The sequence below is a fragment of the Lates calcarifer genome, linkage group LG20, assembly GCF_001640805.2.
Source record: "Lates calcarifer isolate ASB-BC8 linkage group LG20, TLL_Latcal_v3, whole genome shotgun sequence".
Taxonomy (NCBI): domain Eukaryota; kingdom Metazoa; phylum Chordata; class Actinopteri; family Centropomidae; genus Lates; species Lates calcarifer.
Genome location: NC_066852.1, coordinates 12162546 through 12182189, shown reverse-complemented (window position 1 = coordinate 12182189; position 19644 = coordinate 12162546). Strand labels below are relative to the sequence as shown.

The following is a 19644-nucleotide window of genomic DNA, read 5'->3' as shown; positions in this document are numbered from 1 at the left end:
TGGGTGACCTTCTGAACATTTTAAAATTCACATTGGAAATTACCTATATTTCCCTCTCTTACAGATAGCAGAAGATGTTTCTGGAATGTCCAAGAATATCAATAACAGTGGTTTACAAGACAACTCTAGATACTATCAGTAGTTCCTGGCAGTGGAAGGTGGTTTTTGAGGAGAACACTGTCTAGTTCTCAGGAACACTATGAATGACATGATTTTCCATTAGCTATTTAAAGAGGACAGACCATTACAGAAAAATCTTTCCTTGTTTTTATATTTCAATATTAAAGTTTATTTTAATGTGTTTATATATTTACTTACATTTACTAAAAGTACAAATAAACCACATTTTGAATAATATTTTTAAATAACTTTAAATAACATTAAAAGAAGGTATTCACTTTGAAATTCCATAAAAAAAAGTTTATTGAGGAAACATGAAAAGTAACATACCTGGAAGTACAAGCTATTCATAACTGCACTTTAGTGACTGAATAATAATATTTATTATCTCTCTACCCCTGAGTATTAGTAACTGATACATCAGTGACTGCATATGCACCCACAGGTTTTCACATAGTGACTGTTCAGAATAATAGGCATGACTAAAACAGCAAAACATTCTATTAATAATATAATCATAAAAATGTATTGGTAATGCTGGCTAGAAGTGAAATAAAAATAAAATTTATGATAGAAACAGTATAAGGTCACTTCTCAATATATCATAGACATTTCTGCATAATCTTTCAACAAATACCACTCAAAGCAACTAGTTTGTGCTTTATAAAGATAGGCTAGCACATACAGTGGGTTATAGAGAAATGGGTTTACTGGCTCTGCTGTGAAAGGTGTTTCATGTAGAGGTGAGGGTTCACGTGGGCCACTTGTCATGCATCACATTCACAGACAAGTCTACACGGAACCCACCTAGGTAGTGCAGGTGAGTCTTGTAGACATTTCTCAGAAGTTTATGAAGCAATCTATGCACTTTTTCTGGCTCTGTCATGGGTTCAACAAGTTTACAATTTTTTTTTTTTTGGATTATCACCTGGATTATGGTAATGTCCTGTACATCAATCCATCAGTCCATATTATCAGACAACAGAAATCTCTAAATCACATGGGACAATTTTTTTTCACATATTTCAAAGTTTAACAGCAACACCTCCAAAAGGCTAAAAAATTCTGTAACATAAATTCCAATTCATAAGCTTCTTGTGCTGCCTTTTGTCTGCCTCTCTGCTGGTTGTTCTCTAAAAACAGAGATATGACAGCAGTGCTCTACAGAAGCACTGATAAACTTGGCCAGTTTGTGTTCCATATGAGAAGCCCCCAAAACAGATAAAAATGTTCTAACTAACACCTGGTGTCCAATCTCAGGTCAACTACCCCACCCCACCAACCTTGGTGAAACTCCCTTTCTCTTTTCTGTCACCCAAGTCTAGCAGCTGAAACATGCTTATTACATTTTATAATTACACAAAAACCTGAGTCCTGTTTTGTGACACGTGGAAGCCATCTATTGTATGTTCTGCTGAATTCCAGATCAGTCAATGCAATATCTTAAAGAAAGGGAAGTTGCCTGTCTACACTTATCACTGTTGCTACATATTTGTCCAGTGCAAGACTTTTCCAAATTAATTACTTGTGGCTCAGTGAAAGCAATTAACAGCTCTTAAGAAAATAACTAACATTTTATATTGAAGAAAACCTCAAATTCTTTGCAGTTTAAGATTATAAATATGACTTGATGATGCTCTAACTATGGAAATTGCACCATGAATGAAAGCCACATGAAGTCACTACTCAGTTACAGTGTTATGGCTAAATGTAACACACCTAAACAAATGTGTACTGTAAGCAAATTAATATAGGATTGACATGCAAGACACCTGGACACAACGTTGTGGAGCACACACAGAAATAGATGTAAAATGGTCAAACAATATGTGTCTCTGCTTTACACAGCTTTCTCAAAGCCAAGTGGATAGTGGAATGTTCTGTTCTGGACTCCTGACAACATGGTGAAATAATAATTCACTCGGTTGTCATGATGACTCTTTTTAAAAAACATGACAACATATTTCAGCATATTACCTTCTATTTTCCGGTACACCATCCTGATTTAGCAAGTTATCCCTCTTATCAGCACTCTCCCTTTTCTGCCCTATCCAGTCTTTATTTCAGCTCCAATCCAGTCATATCCGTCACCATAACAACCACAAATGTTCTGACAGATTTGCTGGCACTGCAGTGAGAGGTGAAGCCTCAGAGGGAGAGAGTGAGAGCGAGGGAGAGAGAAAGAAAGAGAGACAGAGATAGAGACAGAGACACCCACCCACCCAAAAACCTTGCACCAACAAATGTACACTATGTTCCCAGATCATGTGAGATGCTTGATTTCCAATACAACCTTGCAATCCTCTCCTGACTCATACATTCATTTATGTTTTGTTTTGCACCACTGCCAGCCCTGCAGTTCAGATTGCACTGTAGAAGTTATGAAGCAGAGGCTGCCATCATGAACAGACTGGCCAGTGGAGGTTCATCTACTGTTCTAGCAGATTATCAATCATCACAAAATCTACACTACAGTGGTTATGTTCAGACTAGCCCATCGTCAGTTAAAAACACAATATAAAAAACATCAGTGATTATAAAATATGTTGTGCTAGGTGATGTCTTTTCCTCACTGGTGAAGTGCCTGTGCTGTAACTACTTTAGTGTATTGTGCTGAGCATTTTGTGAGCTGAAACTACAAGGAGGAGCATGTGGCACGGCAGCCCTTCAGCTGTTTTGTAGTGGTTTGATCTGGGCCGAGTTGCGGTTATGTCCACAGGTCTAAAGGAGCCATGCCCTCTTTAGTGTTCAGTGGAGGCAACAGGTTCTCCTCACACAGGAACTTGAGGGGGAAGTGGACCAGCAGCCCTCGGATGGCCTTCAGCTCCTCTATGGCCTGCTCGCGGTCTGTGTCGCAGAGACGTTCCTTGCAGGAGTACTCCTTCAGCTCTTGCATGTTGTGGACAGAGTTGTGTGGCAGGCACCTGAAGACCTGTGTCACAGCAAAGGACAAAGGAAAAGGTAAGAAAACTGAAACTACACTGACAGGAATAAAATGATTTACAATACACAATCTTTGCTTTAATGTATACCTTGTCATAAATGGTGGCATTCAGTTTAGCAGACGCATTCCAGACCATGAAGAAGAAATCATCACTGATTGGATCGTCAATATTGATACTGGGGTCTGAAGAAGCTCCAACAAGGACACTGGTAAGGAAAAGAAATAGCAGCCAAACATTTGCATTTACAATTTGTTTAACATTTAGACAAAGGTTCTGTTCTGTAGACGGTAACACTGTAATTTAAAAGTCTGTAAGTAAGAGTAAAACTAAATAGCTTTTTTACAAGAAATCTTACTATTTTTCCCAAAATTGTCATCTGAGAATGACGGTTTGTCACTTGTTGTCAGTTTGCATTTCACCTGACACTTCCCATTACCAAAAGTAGGCTAGATGTTTTCATGAGAGACAGGCAGGTAATATTCCCATTAAAACTCTATCACGTGTATAGGTAGTAACCGTTAATGGTCATACATATTTTGTACTGACCTGAAACACTCTTTGCGCAGAGCAAGCGTGAGGGGTCCTGCCTGGTACTCTTCCCCTCCCATGACGGAGAGGACCCTCTCTTCATCTTCCACAAACACTGCCAACTCACTATCTCTACTGCCCAGCATGCTGCGGTCGTTGATGTTGGCTGATCCTGAAACACAAGTGGAGTGTACAAGCATTTACAATCTGTCCTTTCAGAGACATTATTCCTGTCAAACCAGTATTCAACACATTAAGTAACTATCAGACTAAATATCAAATCAATAATAGTAGACATTCTTTTTGGAATGAGTGCTGTTCTAAAGTTTTCTCTTGTTCAGTTCTTTGTAATATGTATAGTTATTGTTTGCTGTGTAATCCTTAAGATTCAGTCCTAGCAAGATTTTAGATGAACAACGGCTAGTTAACTGCATTTCCTGTGAATGCCTCACAATAAAGGCCACCCCCTGTTTTGCCAGTTGAATGCTTTTAATGGGAACAAATGTTCAGTTTGTACTAGCAGTAACTTAATACAGCTCCAGTACGGTGTTAGGAGAGTGCACAGTATCAGTGAGATAAGATTACAAACTATAACTCTGGATTACATGCATGCATCATTTCTTATGATTCCCTCAAGAGTGTGAAAGCAATTTAAATCCAGTCTGGGAATGGTCTTTGCCACCAAGAATGAAACTACTATATATTGAGGTAATTACAGAATGTCTGTAAATTGAATGACTATTGCTTAAGAAATGATGACCATAATAAGTGTCAAAAATGAGGTTTGATATAATTAAAATCTAAAGTATGATAACTTTAAGGCTACTGAAATAACTGAATTTAAAACAAGATCCTAACTATTTGTACAGCTTTTTAACACACATAGTGTACATTGTCCTTCATTACTTCTTAATATCCTCTGGCCACTATGTTTTAGTACAGCCTACTTAAGGAGCTTAGATTTCCATTATACTTTTTTAAAATCATCCTTATAGTTCATTCTTATAATGTCGATATATTTGTTCACTTGCATATTTTTATCTTACCAGTTATATTTGCCAGTTTTCAAAGGTGACACGAAACCAGAGCTAAAATGTATTGATTCACTTACACTGTAGCTTCATAGCCACATTGAAAGCCAGTACATTAAAATACATTTTGTTAAAAACATTTTAACTGAAGCCAGCAGTCTGTCATGTCTGATATTTGTGGAAAGAGATTACTGATCAGCTGTTTTGTCATGGAGCTCAATTATGACTCACGGTGGAAATGCTAATCGGTCTATGAATGAGATTGTGCCGGTGGTGACTCACCAATGATATAGCAGCGGTCATCAGCAATGAGGGTCTTGCTGTGAACATAGATGAGCTCTGTGACAAGCGACTCGGAGAGCTGAGAGTGTGTTCTCAGGCCACAGAGGGTGATGTACTCGCTCCACTTGTCTTCAACTGGGAGCAAACCAAACTGACTTTACTCACAAGGGATGATGTACAAACACAGTCAAGATTTAACTCACACAGCCATATGGGCTTTTAACGTGTTTGTAAAAAGAAGATGGACAAGTCAAGGATGAAAATGGAGACTGGTGGGCAGATACCTAGTACCAGTAGCTTCAGTTTAAGGGAGCGACACAAGGAGAAAGAAAGAAAGCCATGTTAGAGAGGAAACAGGTGAGAGTTGAGTGATGGCAGGTGGATTTTTGAGATTAATTTAATTTGCAGATAAGTGACTCACCTTCACTAAGCCTTGACAGGATGGAGTGTTCCCCTCGGCACATGGTCCTAGGAAATTAGAGTTGCATTAAATTAAGCAATTAACACAATATAGAACAATAATAATTCCATCAATAACAACATGCTGACTAGACTTATGATGCATTATCACTTGCTGTGATGCAGCTTTAATCTGATAAATCACTTGGTTATAATGATAAAACAAAAGCAGTAAGCTTCTCTCCAGTTATACTTGTGGCTGATTGAAACCCTTCCATTGTGCTATTAAACAGCATCCAATCATCAAATTACATTATGAAATATTTTAATGATCTTACCCACTTTTATTAAAAAAAAAAAAAAATAGAAATGACATATATCTTGTAATGAATAGCAGTCAAAGGAAGGAATGGGACATTTTCTAATTTCAAATTTCCAGTTTTAGTAAAGCTATAAAACTAATGCAGTCCTGCAATAAATTCTACTTTCATGATGGTTTTAATGTTCAGTTTTTGTTGAAGCTGTTTTAGAGACACAGTCATAGAAAGGTCTTGAGGGCATGGAACCTATAATCTCCATCATTTTAGCACAAATAAGAAAAATCCATATCAACTCAACAGATTGGAAATGTCTCAGAGTCCAGTGTAAGTTCAGAGGTGGTGTTTTCCTGTGGTTGTTGTAAGTTACAGTGCTTGTTCTGGTTTATGGGCTGAGTGCAGAATAATAATAGGAGGAAGAGGCTCTCACCTGTAAGTGAAGTGCAGAATAGCTTGGATGGCATTTCCACCACCTGCACTGATGTCTCCCTCAAATCCAGGAAGCAGAGGAATCACCACAAACACTCTGTACTTCTTCTGCTCTCTGCAGTAAGACACAATGCCAACAAGCACATTGTACACAACTTTACAGTTTAAGCATTAGTACAGTTCAGTGCACTGTTCAATGAAATGCACTCTTTGCTATGTTTGGTTTAACATGTCTTAATCCAACCTTGAGCACAGATTTCATGAAAAGCTGCTTTGTAACTACAAGGTTCAAGAATGTGTGGATAAAAAAAATTAATGAAGCGCCACATAAATCTGGCAGGCAGTTCACTCCAACCAGACCTGTGTGCACGCAGGATTCGCTCCACAATTGCATCACCGATCCCATTATGGACGGTCTTCCCGTCAGTGCAGCTGATGAAGAACTGGTTCTGAGGGCAGAGAGAAGGCAGATGGTGGCTTAGTATGAGGTTAGAGCTAACATAGGTAGGTAGCTGGCAAGGAAGGGAGCGAGCTGTGACTGAATTCAGGCTCATGAAACCTCACGATTAGACACACATCGGCCAAAGAATCTCTCAGCAATGTGAAATTAATGTGTCAAATGGTATGTAAGTAAGAATCTCAGGCAAAAACATCAAAAATAAAGGACGGCTAATATATACTTCAAAAACAGATCAGCAATTGGTATGAATGAAACAAATGCACTGCATCTCTCAAATAAACAACATTGATTGCAAAACGGTTTGTCTGTTTAAATGCTCAGATGTAAAATAACTCATTAAAAAGCACAGATAGTCATTTTGTCTGTAAATACCTGGGGCTTTCCTGCATTACCTCAATGTAGATGTAGTGCTCACTCTTCTCGATGGTGTTGATGTAGGCTTTTAGAATCGAGCTCTCGCAGGTTCCAGTGGACCAACGATCGGCAGAGCGCAACACCTGAGAAAATGACACAGAAAAATTGTCCTTGTATACATTTTGTGTAGTCTATTTTTCAGAGGAAAGATCCACATTTATGCAATTACTGCAAAACTTCTGCCACCATTGTTTGTCACTAAGGTATGCACACTGCAATCTTAAAGAGTGTTTTCTTTCTTAACTTGGTGTCATTCAGTAAATTTAAGCATCCAAGTGTTGTTTATTTCTTGCATTTGTAACTAAGCCTACGGGGAACAGAAACTGCTGCATTCATTTTTATTTGTCATTTCAGTTTGTTAGTGCAGCTTCAACACAACACTCACAAAAAGGGATCAAACCTGTCAACACGCTGCCCCTGAAATCTGAATAAGGGAGCAACACAAGCTCATCGGAAAGCTACAGCACAGAGAGGAGCAAGGGTTAGAGTTACAGGCCACCGCCCTCAATACAATAAGAAAATACGGACAGCAAAATCTGTTGTTACCAGACACTTGCTGCCTGAACACCTCAAAACCACGACACATGATGCTGAGTGACAATAGTTTTGCTGATAGTAAGAAAATGTTTATCACTGTGATGGACTAAAAATGTGAAATACACTATTTTACCTTCACTTTAGCTCAGTGTTACACTGCTACAATGTCAGGTCCGTGTTTGTCACCTTATTTCGCAATTATTCTGTCCCCTAGTGGACAAAAATTGCTACATGTAGCATTGTTAGCATCACTTTCATATTAAATTACAACAAAGAATGACAGCTTTCATCTCTTGTCAGTTGTCTTGCTAATGCTAGTGTTTTTCACAATCGGGACCACAATTCCCATGAAGCCTGTTGCAAATAAGATGCTTCCACTCGTTCCTCCTCTCCCTGTCCCTGGCAGTACATTTGTTTTCTTTGGCTTTACTGAACAGGATAAACATGTTGGAAGTGATTTTGTTCCACAGGCTTTACTCTTGTTCCACCATCTGCCACTGCGAAACAACTCTGAATACTTTAGCTGCATTTCAAACGCCAGAACAGTGTCTCTTTGTTGTACTGTAAATAAATCCCTCTGATTTCCCGCTAGGTCCAACTTGGTGTCACACGATGGAAAATGCAGAGTAGAGGCCAGTAGGGGCCTTCAGTCTTTTTGGCATTGGTCTTGTTTGTTTGTAGTAATTACAGTTGTTTCACTAATTTCTCTACATTAATATGGAGATGATCAGAAGCATGGTTTCTTTTATGAGGCCTCTTTAAAGATACCAATGGAACTTGTGGCTTGTGTGACACAAACATCTTTTTCCCACATACACATTAAGTCATACTATAACTACTCTGTTAGTTTTCTGTGTTATCACAGATATAAAGCACCTGGGGTTGATCTTTCTGGCTGGTGTTAGTGTGAAGCCTATTTCTGATATTCTCTTCAATACAACTCTTTACAACTGCCCACTGTTCTCCAGTAGAAATGCCACCCATTGTGAATAGAAAAGTCTGATTTCTCTGGAACGCTACCGTCTCATTGGAGTAGTCTTTGTATTGAGACTGAAGGCCGAAAAGAACTGCATTACCCAGATAACTGAACCTGGCAGTGATGGGAGTTCATTGAATGAAAGGGAATAAAATTGTACAGTGACAAGTTGAGAGTAGTAATGTTTCTTCTGCACTGTTACACACCGTCCCTTGTTTGTGTTTATTGTAAGTCTATGTTGTGCATTTGTTAAAACTGAAATATGGCAACTCCCTGTCTTGTTCAGGGGGCAGACTGTAAGTTACATAGCATTCACATTATCCACCCACACAACTTTTTGCACAGGTGTTGCAAAGATACTGACATCATCTGTGATAACTGTGTGTGTATTAATACCTGCACTTTGGCTTTCTTGGACCCAGGCACCATGAATGAGAGTGAGTCAGCGGTACACTGAGACTTGGGAAGAAGGTATGGGTAGAAGTCGTCCTTGTACTTGTTTTTGAAGATCTAGAGAAGACAAAGCAAATGAGCAGAAGCCAGAAATTTGCTCTTCCTGTTAGTTGTGCTATTACTACATACTTTCTGAGTCATATTTCCCTGTTACTCACATAACATAGTAGATATTGTGGAAAACAGCCTAAAAACTTTAGTAAGGCCACAGCAACACAAGTCTCAGATAGATTATATATCTGTAAATTCATTTATAAAGCTGATTCCAGCAAAGCAGTTTCTGAAATGATTAGGATATCTACGAAATTATGCGAACCTACAGATATTCAGGTCAAAACTATAACAATAAAACCCAAGTAGCTTTAAAAAGACAGAACCTTCCTTCGAGTCTGACCTTGGTGAAGTTCCAGCGCTGGATGAAATGGCGGGCTACATCTCTGGCAGCTCTGCCGTGAATAGCTGCAGACAGATCACGCCACGGCATGCGAGGAACTTGAGTGCGATCGACATTATCTGAAAAAATATAAAAAGAAATCCTTCCAGCTCCTTGCTCAGAGACTCTCAGTGTGTTTGCATGTGTATGTGTGAGATTAGGTAATGTACCTTCAAACGGTTTGTCCAGTTGGACCCAGTCTTTCATGATAAAGTTGCTGTAGTCTTTGCCAAGCCACAGTTTAGTGTTGCTAGTCAGGTCATCAGGGCCCTGCTCTGCTGGCTTATCTGGTTCAGAAGGTTTTGGACCATCAGCCACACCATTATCCTGGTTAACAGAGACATTAGTTGGCATCTGTGAAAACACACTGGTTCTTGAAGTATGGTAAACATATTAATGTTTGATTAACTGCAATCAAGAAGCTAAAAAGAAATTCTCAACATGTTCTTACTACTGTATCTCCCTTTGGCTCCCCCTCAGCAGCACTGATGGACGTCTCTGTCAAACCCAGGTCAGTCAGCCGGTACTGGCTGTCATCCCACCTTCCAAACGCCAGGTCTATCCCCCCGACAAAGGCTACTGTTTGGTCAATGGCCACCATTTTTTCATGGTGAGCCCAAAAGAACACCACAGACGACACATGGTCAGGGTGTCGCATTACCTGATGGATGCAAAAATTGAGGTTAAAACATGAGATGAGGCCTCTGGGTGATTATGTAGCCATTAAAATTATGCAAAGAGGTGACAGACCTTGATGTTTGGGTGCATATTCATAAGAGTCCTCTTGCTGTGCTCGCTATTGATGCCAAGCGCCATCCCTACCTCTTTGTACAGAAGAACACACACTTTGACTCCTTGTTCCTGAGGGAAAAGGTTCAAAGAGGGGCGACACCATTTGAAAAAACAGGATGTGAAATTTGAAAATCATTTCAATTCTTAAAAAGAGAAGAACAAGACAGAGAGAATCCCTACTGCTTTGCGTTTGAGTATCTCATCCAGGCGCCAGTAGTTATCAGTTGCTGGTCTCTTGAGGAACACTTCAGGGCTGAGCCTGAGAAAAAAGACATGTAACACTTATTCACATTAGAAATATGCTTCATCTGTAGCTAAAATACTTGAATGGTGCGGTTACGCAGAAGTTTCTTTTTGAGAAAATGAAGCATCATCACCAGATCTTGCTGTTACTTACCACCAATCTGTGATGAAGATTTCATCCTTGGCTTGTTCGAGAGCATCAGCCAGGTCCGCAAAGTAGTTGCTTCCATTCACAAACCTTCAAACAATACCAATAAACCGCCAAGTTTAGGAAATAAGGACGACAACTGAAGACAGGTAGTTGTAAATCTAAGGTAGACTGCATATCTGACCATTTAGTGAGCGTGCTCTCGCGTGGTGGAGCAAACCCATCAAAACGTTGCATTTTGAGAAAGTCACAGGATTCTGCCAGCCGGTTGATTTCATGACTCCACCAGTGAGACTGTCTGTAACTGCAGCATTTGATGATCAGGCTCCTAAACAAAAACAAACAGGCAATTTGTGTATTGCAACCAAAGCATAACCACAGACGTCTACTGTCATACTATAATCAAACACATAGCCGACCTACCGAGTGAAGTTCTCGATGCAGACTCCATATTTAGTGTCTGTGTAAGCACGGCCTACTTTCACTTTGAACTCTGGGTCAAACAGCAACACAAAGTTGATGCAACCGTTGTCTCGACTCATGTACAGCAGGAAGGAGTCTTTCACCACCAGCCAGCGGCGAGACCAGCGGAAACAGAACTGATGATGACCGATGCAGTTCAGGCCTTGGATCCGGTGACCCCCTGACCTTTTGATGATGGGCCCCTCCCTGAGACAAGTTGACAGATGTTTCACAATAAACCTCTATCATCAACATTTCTCAACTTTTCCGTGTATTTCACACACTCTCAGGAGGTTTGCTTACAAGCCTTTGGGTCCAAGATCAGTGACGAAGGAGAGAGCACTGACGGAGAGGAATTCCAGCTGAAAAAAAACCCCCAAGAGACAATGTAAACATGCTGCATGACAGCCACTTTGTATGTGTGTTGCATACGTTTGTGTTTCATAGCTGTTACCATGCTGTGATCATTCCTGCAGAATGCATTCTCTAGCAGACCATTCAGGTACTCCTCAAGGTATTTCTGTGGTAGAGAAGGAGGTAAGGAAGTGATCCAATCTTTAAATGCACCTTGGCACATAGCAGCGAGAGTGACAAAGTCTTGCATGTGGTTCAGTGAGTTTGCCTGCAACTGTATGAATTTTTAAAAACATTTTTGTTTTATAGAGCAAATTTGCAACAATATGTTTCTGATTTACAATAATTGTTTGGTGTGAAAACCATAAAAATGTTTTAGCCCCCAAAATAATATTTCCTTGTGATATTGATAGAATATCCGAATGCTATGTTATTAGGTCGATCAATATGTACAAAATTTACAGAGTGAATAAACTAATCAGGCCAACTCCAGCTCCAACCAACACAGAAAAAACAAGAGCCCTTATCTTATTTATTTATCCTTATCTGTTTAAAGAGAACACCAGTGTTCTTCAAATAAAATACATTTAAAACCTCGTCACAATTTTTGACATATCGTGTGTGTGCATTCAAAGGAGATACTGGACATACTGTACATGTATCTGACTGTTTGATACCATTTTGCTGGAGGTCCTTCTGGTCCGTTCAGTCCCATGCAGACTGGGCATTTCCTCTGACATGGCTCTCAGCTGCTGCCTCTCCTTTGCAAATCTTTGAGAGAAATTTGAATATTCAAAATACTCAGTGCTTGAGCAATCGGTCAGCATAAACTCAAAGGCACCCCTCGCTCACATTTCGACAGCACATCTCTCAGAACGAGAGGTTGATTTGCATGATTAAGATGAGCAGCTTGGTACACTGACCTTCCCAGGGGCAGCAAGTGAATCATCATCCTGTGCTTGTAAAGGTCTCGATGCAGCTCCTGAAAGTGCTTGTACTTCCTCTTCACCGTCCAGTGGAAAGGACCATGTGTTAGCTGCACAGTGTACAGGGTGCCTACACGGACCTGCAGGGACAGTATTGAAATGATGCACATAAGCATGATGGTATAAAATGATGGAAATCAAATACTGAAAAAAAAGAATGACAGAACAGCATTTATTATCTACTGAAGTTTTGACTTTATCACACAAATTCTTACTTTACTAGTGACAAATAGTCGCAAATAACCATTTGAATAATCCTTTTAGAACAACCTGGGTCTTATTTTTATCATTTTTGTCCTTCCCTCTTATCAATTATGGTGACATCTGTCTCATACATTTTGTTGCTGAGATCTGGGTAACACCCAAAGTGTCAATTATAGTTGTCCACTGCACTGTAAAACTGCATATAGTATGAAAAGCAGATCAAAGTTAAAACCAGAAAGTAGCTCTTCCAGATCTAATGGATGTGTAAACAGAATAGTTTTGGTAATAATGTTTTGACAATATGGTTACCATGTGGCCCTGAATAAAACATGTTTTGAGTTTCCATTTTACTTGACCCATGTCTTTGGACAGTGGGAGGAAAATCAGAGCATGAGTATACTAAGACATGGAGATAATATGCAAACTGACTGAGCCACCAATATATATCTCAACTGTTACCAACACTTTTTTTAGTGGGTTACTTTGCACAAAATGCAACATGTGGTGCTTCTCTGGGTCCATAGATGTGTGACAGCAGTAAAACAAGCTCCCAGTATTTGTTAGATGAGGTCCCCAATGGCTCCTGGAGGCTGTGGCAGTAAAGCCAGGCATCCCAGAAACACCCACTTCCTCAAACACTCTCAACGCTATACTCACCTGTTCAACACTAACATTGCAGCTACACTCAATGCAAAGCAGCTCAACATATAATTTCCGGCCTACCTCTCTATGTGAACAACAGTAGACTAATATAACACTTGGGCCTGCTGGTTCAAAGTTCCCACACCCACACAGTAGTCCAATAACCACATCTTACAGGGACAGTCACGTTAAGCACAGACAAGTTTAGATTACGGGTGTTTGAGTCAAGCTTGAAAATAATGCTGAAGTGATCATGCGCTGGTCTGATCAGTTGGTCTATAAGATGTTCAATCATTTTTGAGAGGGACTAGTTTAAGATGAATCTGTGTGTATGTGTGTGTGCTTTGACTTGAAGCTCCTCTGAAACCTTCTATCAACAACCACGAAAAGAACAAATGTAAATGCTATTCCGAATAAAATTTTTAAAAATGTACCTTTGAGCGAGTGGTGTATTTCTCTGTGTTGTCCACTTTGCATATAATAGGGACACCAGGCAGTAAGAAAGGTATACCCTTTTCCTTTACTTCTGGAAGATGATGCACCACCAGGAAAGGACGGCCCTCTTTTATTTGGAAGATTAGAGCGCTTTAATAAAATTCTACAGATACAGTCAATGGAGCTCGTACTTTAGTTTTAATGTGTCTCTTACCACTGCTGGACATGAGGCTGTCTAACTCATCTGAACCAAGGTTGTGGATGTCATGTGAGAAACGCCTTCTCCCCAGGTTTTGTGCTGTCGAGCTCTGAGCCGCTGGCTCGATCACATCTTCTGGACTGGCCATCGTGCAGTTGTTACAAGTGTCAGTTACCCTGGTGCAAAGACAAGAAGAAAAGGGAGATTTACATTTACAGTCCAGAGTGTGGGCACTTTCTCACCACTAAGCACAGATAAGGTGCGCCACACTGGCATGCATGAGAAAACTACTGATCAAACAAATATTAAACTGAGAACAATCTCTTTAGACACACCACAGCAGAGATTTAAAGTCACATTCCTGACATCCGTGGTACTTCAGTACCTCAAAAAATAAGTTTATGGTTTGGGCTGTATTCATTTGATCTTTTGCTCCTACTATATATTCCTTAATGGCTTCACATCGTCTAATTGAAGATTCTGTTTACAGTAAACTGTCTATGCTCACAGCAGTTTTGTTTATGCTGGGGTGGGCCGTTAGCAACTATCATTTTCAACTGTATTTTTATTATCTGGTATCAGCAGCATGCATGGTAGCAGTAATCTTTGTAAAAGTAGCAGTAAAAGAAGCAGTTTCAACAGTTGCATTAGCTACACTATGTAGCAGTAATGGCAGCAGCACTAGTAATATAAGAAGGAGTTTTTGTAGCTGCAGTGGTACTAAAGGTAATAATACAGTACCAGCATTCCTAGCATTAGCAGTCACTGTCGACATACAAAAGTTACTGGTCTAGTCTGGAGATGTAGTTTCAGTTCCTGAAGAAGAAGCTGTGGAGTTAAAGAAATAACCTGAGAGCACAAGCAGGCTCTTATGGTGAACCTAATCCTCAAAGAAAGCGACATATCACACAGGAAGAGACATTCAAGTATAACTCAGTTACAATTCAGTAGCAAAGTCAACAACAGACTATGTAATGTCTATGTAAATCACTGTTAAAATGACAAAAAAACAGAGAGCCTTCATACTCTGCAGGCTCCTGGTGCTGTTTACCTGTTGATGAGGTCATCGACTGCGAAATTCGAGATGCCTAGGACGAGGCTAGCAGGGAGAGAAAGAGGTGTGTGTGATCCCTTTTGTATTGCATGTGGGTAGATGTCTTTGAATGGTTTCCTGGGCGATGAGGAAATGGGGAGGGACAGAGTGTGTGTGTGTGTGTGTGTGTGTGTGTGTGTGTGTGAGAGAGAGCGTATGCATACGTGAGGGAGAGAGAGTTTGAAATGAAGATGAAAATGGAACATCTAAGAACCACATTGAAATTCTAAAAAGTGACTCCAAAAATTGACTGCACCCTGCAGCTTAAAGCAGCAAAAGTTTGAGCTAGAAAAACAATAGAGCAGATACCACTCATCAATCAGATTTTTGATTCCATGAAAAAGAAAAAAAACTGTTACAGCTATCTATGAACTAAGTGTCTTTCTGATTCACTACAAAATTATTGCCAATCTTATCTTACTTTGTTGTGCTTCTACTAACAACATCTGTTTTCTATAGTTTAGCACAACATGAAATGCTTAGTTAGCCAATTAGAAACTTTTCAATAAAGTACCTGCCAATTTGTGTCACAATTCACAGTGACGAAAACCTACTGAAATGATGTGAATGTCTGCACATGTAACTTTATGGTGCATTCAAAAAAACATGTTATGAAAAAAGAGCCTGTCAAAAATGTTTCCCATTTGCCCGCTGCACGCAAGAGAAACTACAGGAGAGCCTGACTTGAAATAAGCAGGTAAGGGCTGGGGTAATACTGAACACTAGGTAGGTACATCGCCTGTACTGTACTCTACTAGCCAAAGGCTATTGGTAGCATCTAAATACTTGAGAAGTGGCAATAAAAGCAAAGGATAAGTCATAGACAGCTGCAATAAAACATTTGGTCATTTGGCTCATTAAAAATGTCTTTGGTTTTAAAAAGGACAGGATCTTCTGCTTTAGTTCTAGCAGCCTATGGTGATCACAAACCCTCAGTTTCCTCAGAGCTAATAGCTGATAAAGTGTAACCTAACTCGGTCACATGTGAGGAGATGTAACAGACAGGAAAAGACAATTTAAGCTGAGATAATGACCAGCAACTCAAACAGGAGGCAGATTATTCATTAATTAATACACTCATATATTAAGTTTGAAATGTTGATCCATTTGTTTGTTATAGGTCATTGCTCTGTAATAAATACTGATGCTTCATATGAATCTCTGAAGTACTGTGAATGTGTGGTTATCTCAGTTATTTCCCTCAGAACAAATATCATATTTCAATCAAGAGTTTTGTTGTTTGTGTATTTTCCCTACATAAGAGTTATTGGGTTATTAAAGCTGCTGAACAACATGCCTTTGGGTTTCCATTATCTAGTGAAGAACTTAATTCCCATTCCCACAATTGATCTTTACCAGATGTTGCTGTAATTTCCAAGAAAAGAAAAGGTTACAATTTAAATGTTAATGCCATTTCTCAAAGCTATTTCTGTATTTTTCCATCCATCCTTTTTTTTGTTGTTGTTGTTTCCACTTATAACCCTAGATCTTTCTTAGACCATTCAGTCATGTACGTTGACATTAAACCCTGTCATTTAAATTCACTTCCAACTGTCTGTTAAGACAAATATGTTGGCAAAACAACAGTTTGCCAAATAAACTCTTTGTCCTGTTGACTTTTTTCTCCTCTGTTCAGTCTTCACAGTTGGATGAAAAAGCTAGTTCACACTTGCCACTGAGCATACATAATGAGCAGCGCACTGGCTTGAATGAGAAAACTAAATACTGATCAAAGGAATGAAAATCTGCCATGACCTCTTACAAACAGCAGACTCACATTATTTGGAAAAAAGTTAGATTTTCCCATGAAGCCAAAGGTCCAGGATTGGCTTTACAAGATTTTCTTGTTTTTAGCTCTAAGCATGTTTGTATTATTCACTCAAGCTTCCCTACCAAACGAAATCCAGCACTCCACCCACTCATGGTCCTCTATGATAATCAGTCATGTGTGCAAAAACATTTGTGTGTGCATCAGCAGTCCTTGTCCTACAAACCTACACATAGGATTTGGAGATTTCTGACTTCAAGTGGTTAAAAAAATATATGTGGCTGACACAAGGAAAATGCAAATGGAGACATTTAAAAAGACAGGGGCACAGAGAAATAGAAAATTCTACCTAAATAGTAACTAAAACACACACATATAAAGAACACCTTGATAGCAGCTGAGTTTTTTTTTTTTTTTACTGATTGTTGAAATTTTCACCTTGCTGCAATGATGTCAAGGTGTACTCAAGGCATGGTCAGTGCACTCCTAAGTCACTGCTGGGTGTGGTTACAGGTGAAAACAGAGCAACACACTTGAAACTTTAACCAGAAGAGGTCAGTAACAAGGTCGTACGGCTTGGTTAAGTTACCCAAAAGAAAGCATCTCTTGCATAGAGAATTGTGTTTTCATGTGTCAAACGATCACAAAACCAGCTCAAATTTATAAAAGTTTCTGCACTTTTTCAGTGCTCAATCTGCTTGAAGTGCATTATGTTCCGAAAATGTTAATAAACATCACCTAAACATCAGTTTATTTCTTATTATAGAGGCAACAAGGCACATGCAGTGCAATTTGATTTTAAAAATATAACTTTCAATACATTGTGGAGAGTTATGTTTTTTCTTTTTCTTTTTTTCCCCCATACTTCACCTGTTTTAAGGACAGACAGAGCAAAATATAGGGCGCCAGACTGTGACACGTGCAGTCAAAGGACAGGGTCTGAATATTTGTCATAAATTCCTACGTGACTAAAACAACAGTGCTGAGTCAACTGTGTCCTGCTCTGGTCCCTAACAGACCCCCCCGCCTCCCAAACCTCCTGTCGCCTACAGCGACTGAGGCAACGCGTCGCCACAAAGTCACACTTTGTGTTGTGCTTAATGACACAATAAATCACAATAAATCCAATGTTGGGGAAGAAACTCGCACCCTTAGACTTTGATTTGAGAGCTGGTGGGAGTTTGGAAAGGGTGCATGGATGGTGTAAGCTACTGCTTCCATCAGATGAAGTTTTCTAGAGCATACACCCACATCTGTGGACCACTTCCTCACACCGCCGAAACAATAATGTAAAGTCCATTTAACACCTCGGATATCAAGGCTCCTCTTCTTGTAGAGGCTGAAAACGCTGAAAGCGAAGTTTTGCCGTCTCCACCCATTCCCGGCAGGTTTCCTACGGCGCCGCATTCCACTCAGAAACTAAACCTCGGTTCACAAAACTACGCCCAAAAATGTCAGCTGATGACAAGAATCTACACATCGCACGAACAGTTTCTAGGCTTTTTAGCTCAGTGGTGTCACATCTGCATCTGGATAACCTCAATCGGCAGTGCTGCGACAGCTCATACAAACAGACAGAGGAGAGAAACGTGCGTCCAGTTTAGGCCTAAAAAAAAAAAAGATACTTACTCTCACTTCAGATGCAGCTGCGGCTCAGCACACATAGATAATCCTCATGCGAGACGAGACGATGAACACATATTAAGCCTAAAAACAATCTTTCATCGTACTCCAGCCAGTGTTACTGAGGGGAGTTCGTGTTTAGTCCCCGTGGGTGATACACACTTATTTAGTCCCTCCCACTGGGTGTCCAGCAGGAGTAAAGAAAAGATTTCTGAACCGAGGTTTCCGCAGCTTTTCACTTATCTCCACACAGCACAGATTTGAACATAATCTCAAGGTGTACTGTGTGTTATGATACAGATGAGGTTGTTATCTGTGCAGCTGTGCAGAGATCGAAAAAGGCATGGATTAGACTGATGTCTGTGCCGCGAGGCGAGACAAGGCGAGGACACGAAGGACAGGACAAGTCCTGACTGGGTGCCCTCAGGGAGAAACACACTCAGGAATGTGTGGATGGGGAAGAGAGGGGCCGTGATCAAACTACTGATCTGTACTTCACATATTCAACGTCAATCACGGAAAATACCACGACGTTTCCGGTTAGCATTTTCAACATGAAAGCCGCGTTAGCCAAAATCTAGCACAGATTTTTTTTTCTTCTTCACCTCTGACATATGTTTCTAAAAGCAGCCTTGTATTTTGTACCACGTTATTTTAATTCAGAAAAACTTCGGGAGCTTTTAACGTTATGGAAAAGATACACCGGAAGTACAATTAGGTTAACCTTGTGGCAAGACACGAAGAGATACATTTAGATGGGAATGTATCCATATTTATCTGGAAATATTGTAATAGTTGTGTTTAAAGAGATCAGCATGTACAGACAGAAGGAGCAGACTGATAACTGGTCTGCGAAGGATGTGACAGCACATGAAAACTGACCTAAATCTGGATAGTGATTTGCATTTCACTAAAACCCATCACAGACAGTACTAAATATTTACAACTACACCCCTATCTGAACTAAAAGTTGATCTAGTTTTTCAGTAACCTTTCACAAAAGGTGTCAGGTTTTCAGTGAACTGCCCACAACCTGGTTAAAGTTTCAGACAACCAGACCTTATTCTGCAGCAGTTTACTTCAGCTCATTTGCAGTGACTGCTAGGACCTAGGCCAGGGTGCCCTCACTTTATTGAACATTATACTTGCTATACATAAATGGGGCACTGTGGGCTAATCCTCCTGACCCTGTGTTTTTGTAAATGTTACAACTTTATGTTCATTCTTTGTCATTACCAGTGTCCTCCCTACATACTGCATGTCCATCTTCCTCTCCTGAGGCTTCTCATACTCCTTCCCCTTTATGTGGTAACACTCGTTTTTCTCTTTATGAGCTTGACATATACACTGCATATGATATTGGACCATTCA

General features: G+C 39.9%; 1 protein-coding gene across 2 annotated transcripts; it reads right to left on the bottom strand.

Moving 5' to 3' along the window:
- Positions 1-393: 393 nt before the first annotated feature.
- pld2 (phospholipase D2) lies at positions 394-18729 on the bottom strand. 2 transcript variants are annotated; one of them, XM_051078504.1, is made up of 25 exons: positions 18280-18729; positions 14841-14888; positions 13805-13965; positions 13590-13717; positions 12247-12389; positions 12001-12094; positions 11424-11489; positions 11273-11331; positions 10931-11176; positions 10692-10835; positions 10514-10597; positions 10297-10375; positions 10075-10185; positions 9776-9985; positions 9495-9651; positions 9286-9404; positions 8835-8948; positions 6904-7008; positions 6412-6500; positions 6053-6166; positions 5328-5374; positions 4907-5041; positions 3612-3765; positions 3153-3270; positions 394-3052 (listed from the first exon to the last, which is right to left on the bottom strand). In XM_051078504.1, exons 3-25 carry the CDS (start codon positions 13935-13937, stop codon positions 2828-2830), a joined length of 2874 nt encoding a protein of 957 aa, XP_050934461.1. In that variant the 5' UTR covers positions 13938-13965; positions 14841-14888; positions 18280-18729; the 3' UTR covers positions 394-2827. The 2 variants fall into 2 exon arrangements, with proteins under 2 accessions (XP_050934461.1, XP_018547795.1); XM_018692279.2 differs by lacking the exon at positions 14841-14888 and having other exon boundaries at positions 18280-18728.
- Between the last annotated feature and the right edge of the window lie 915 nt (positions 18730-19644).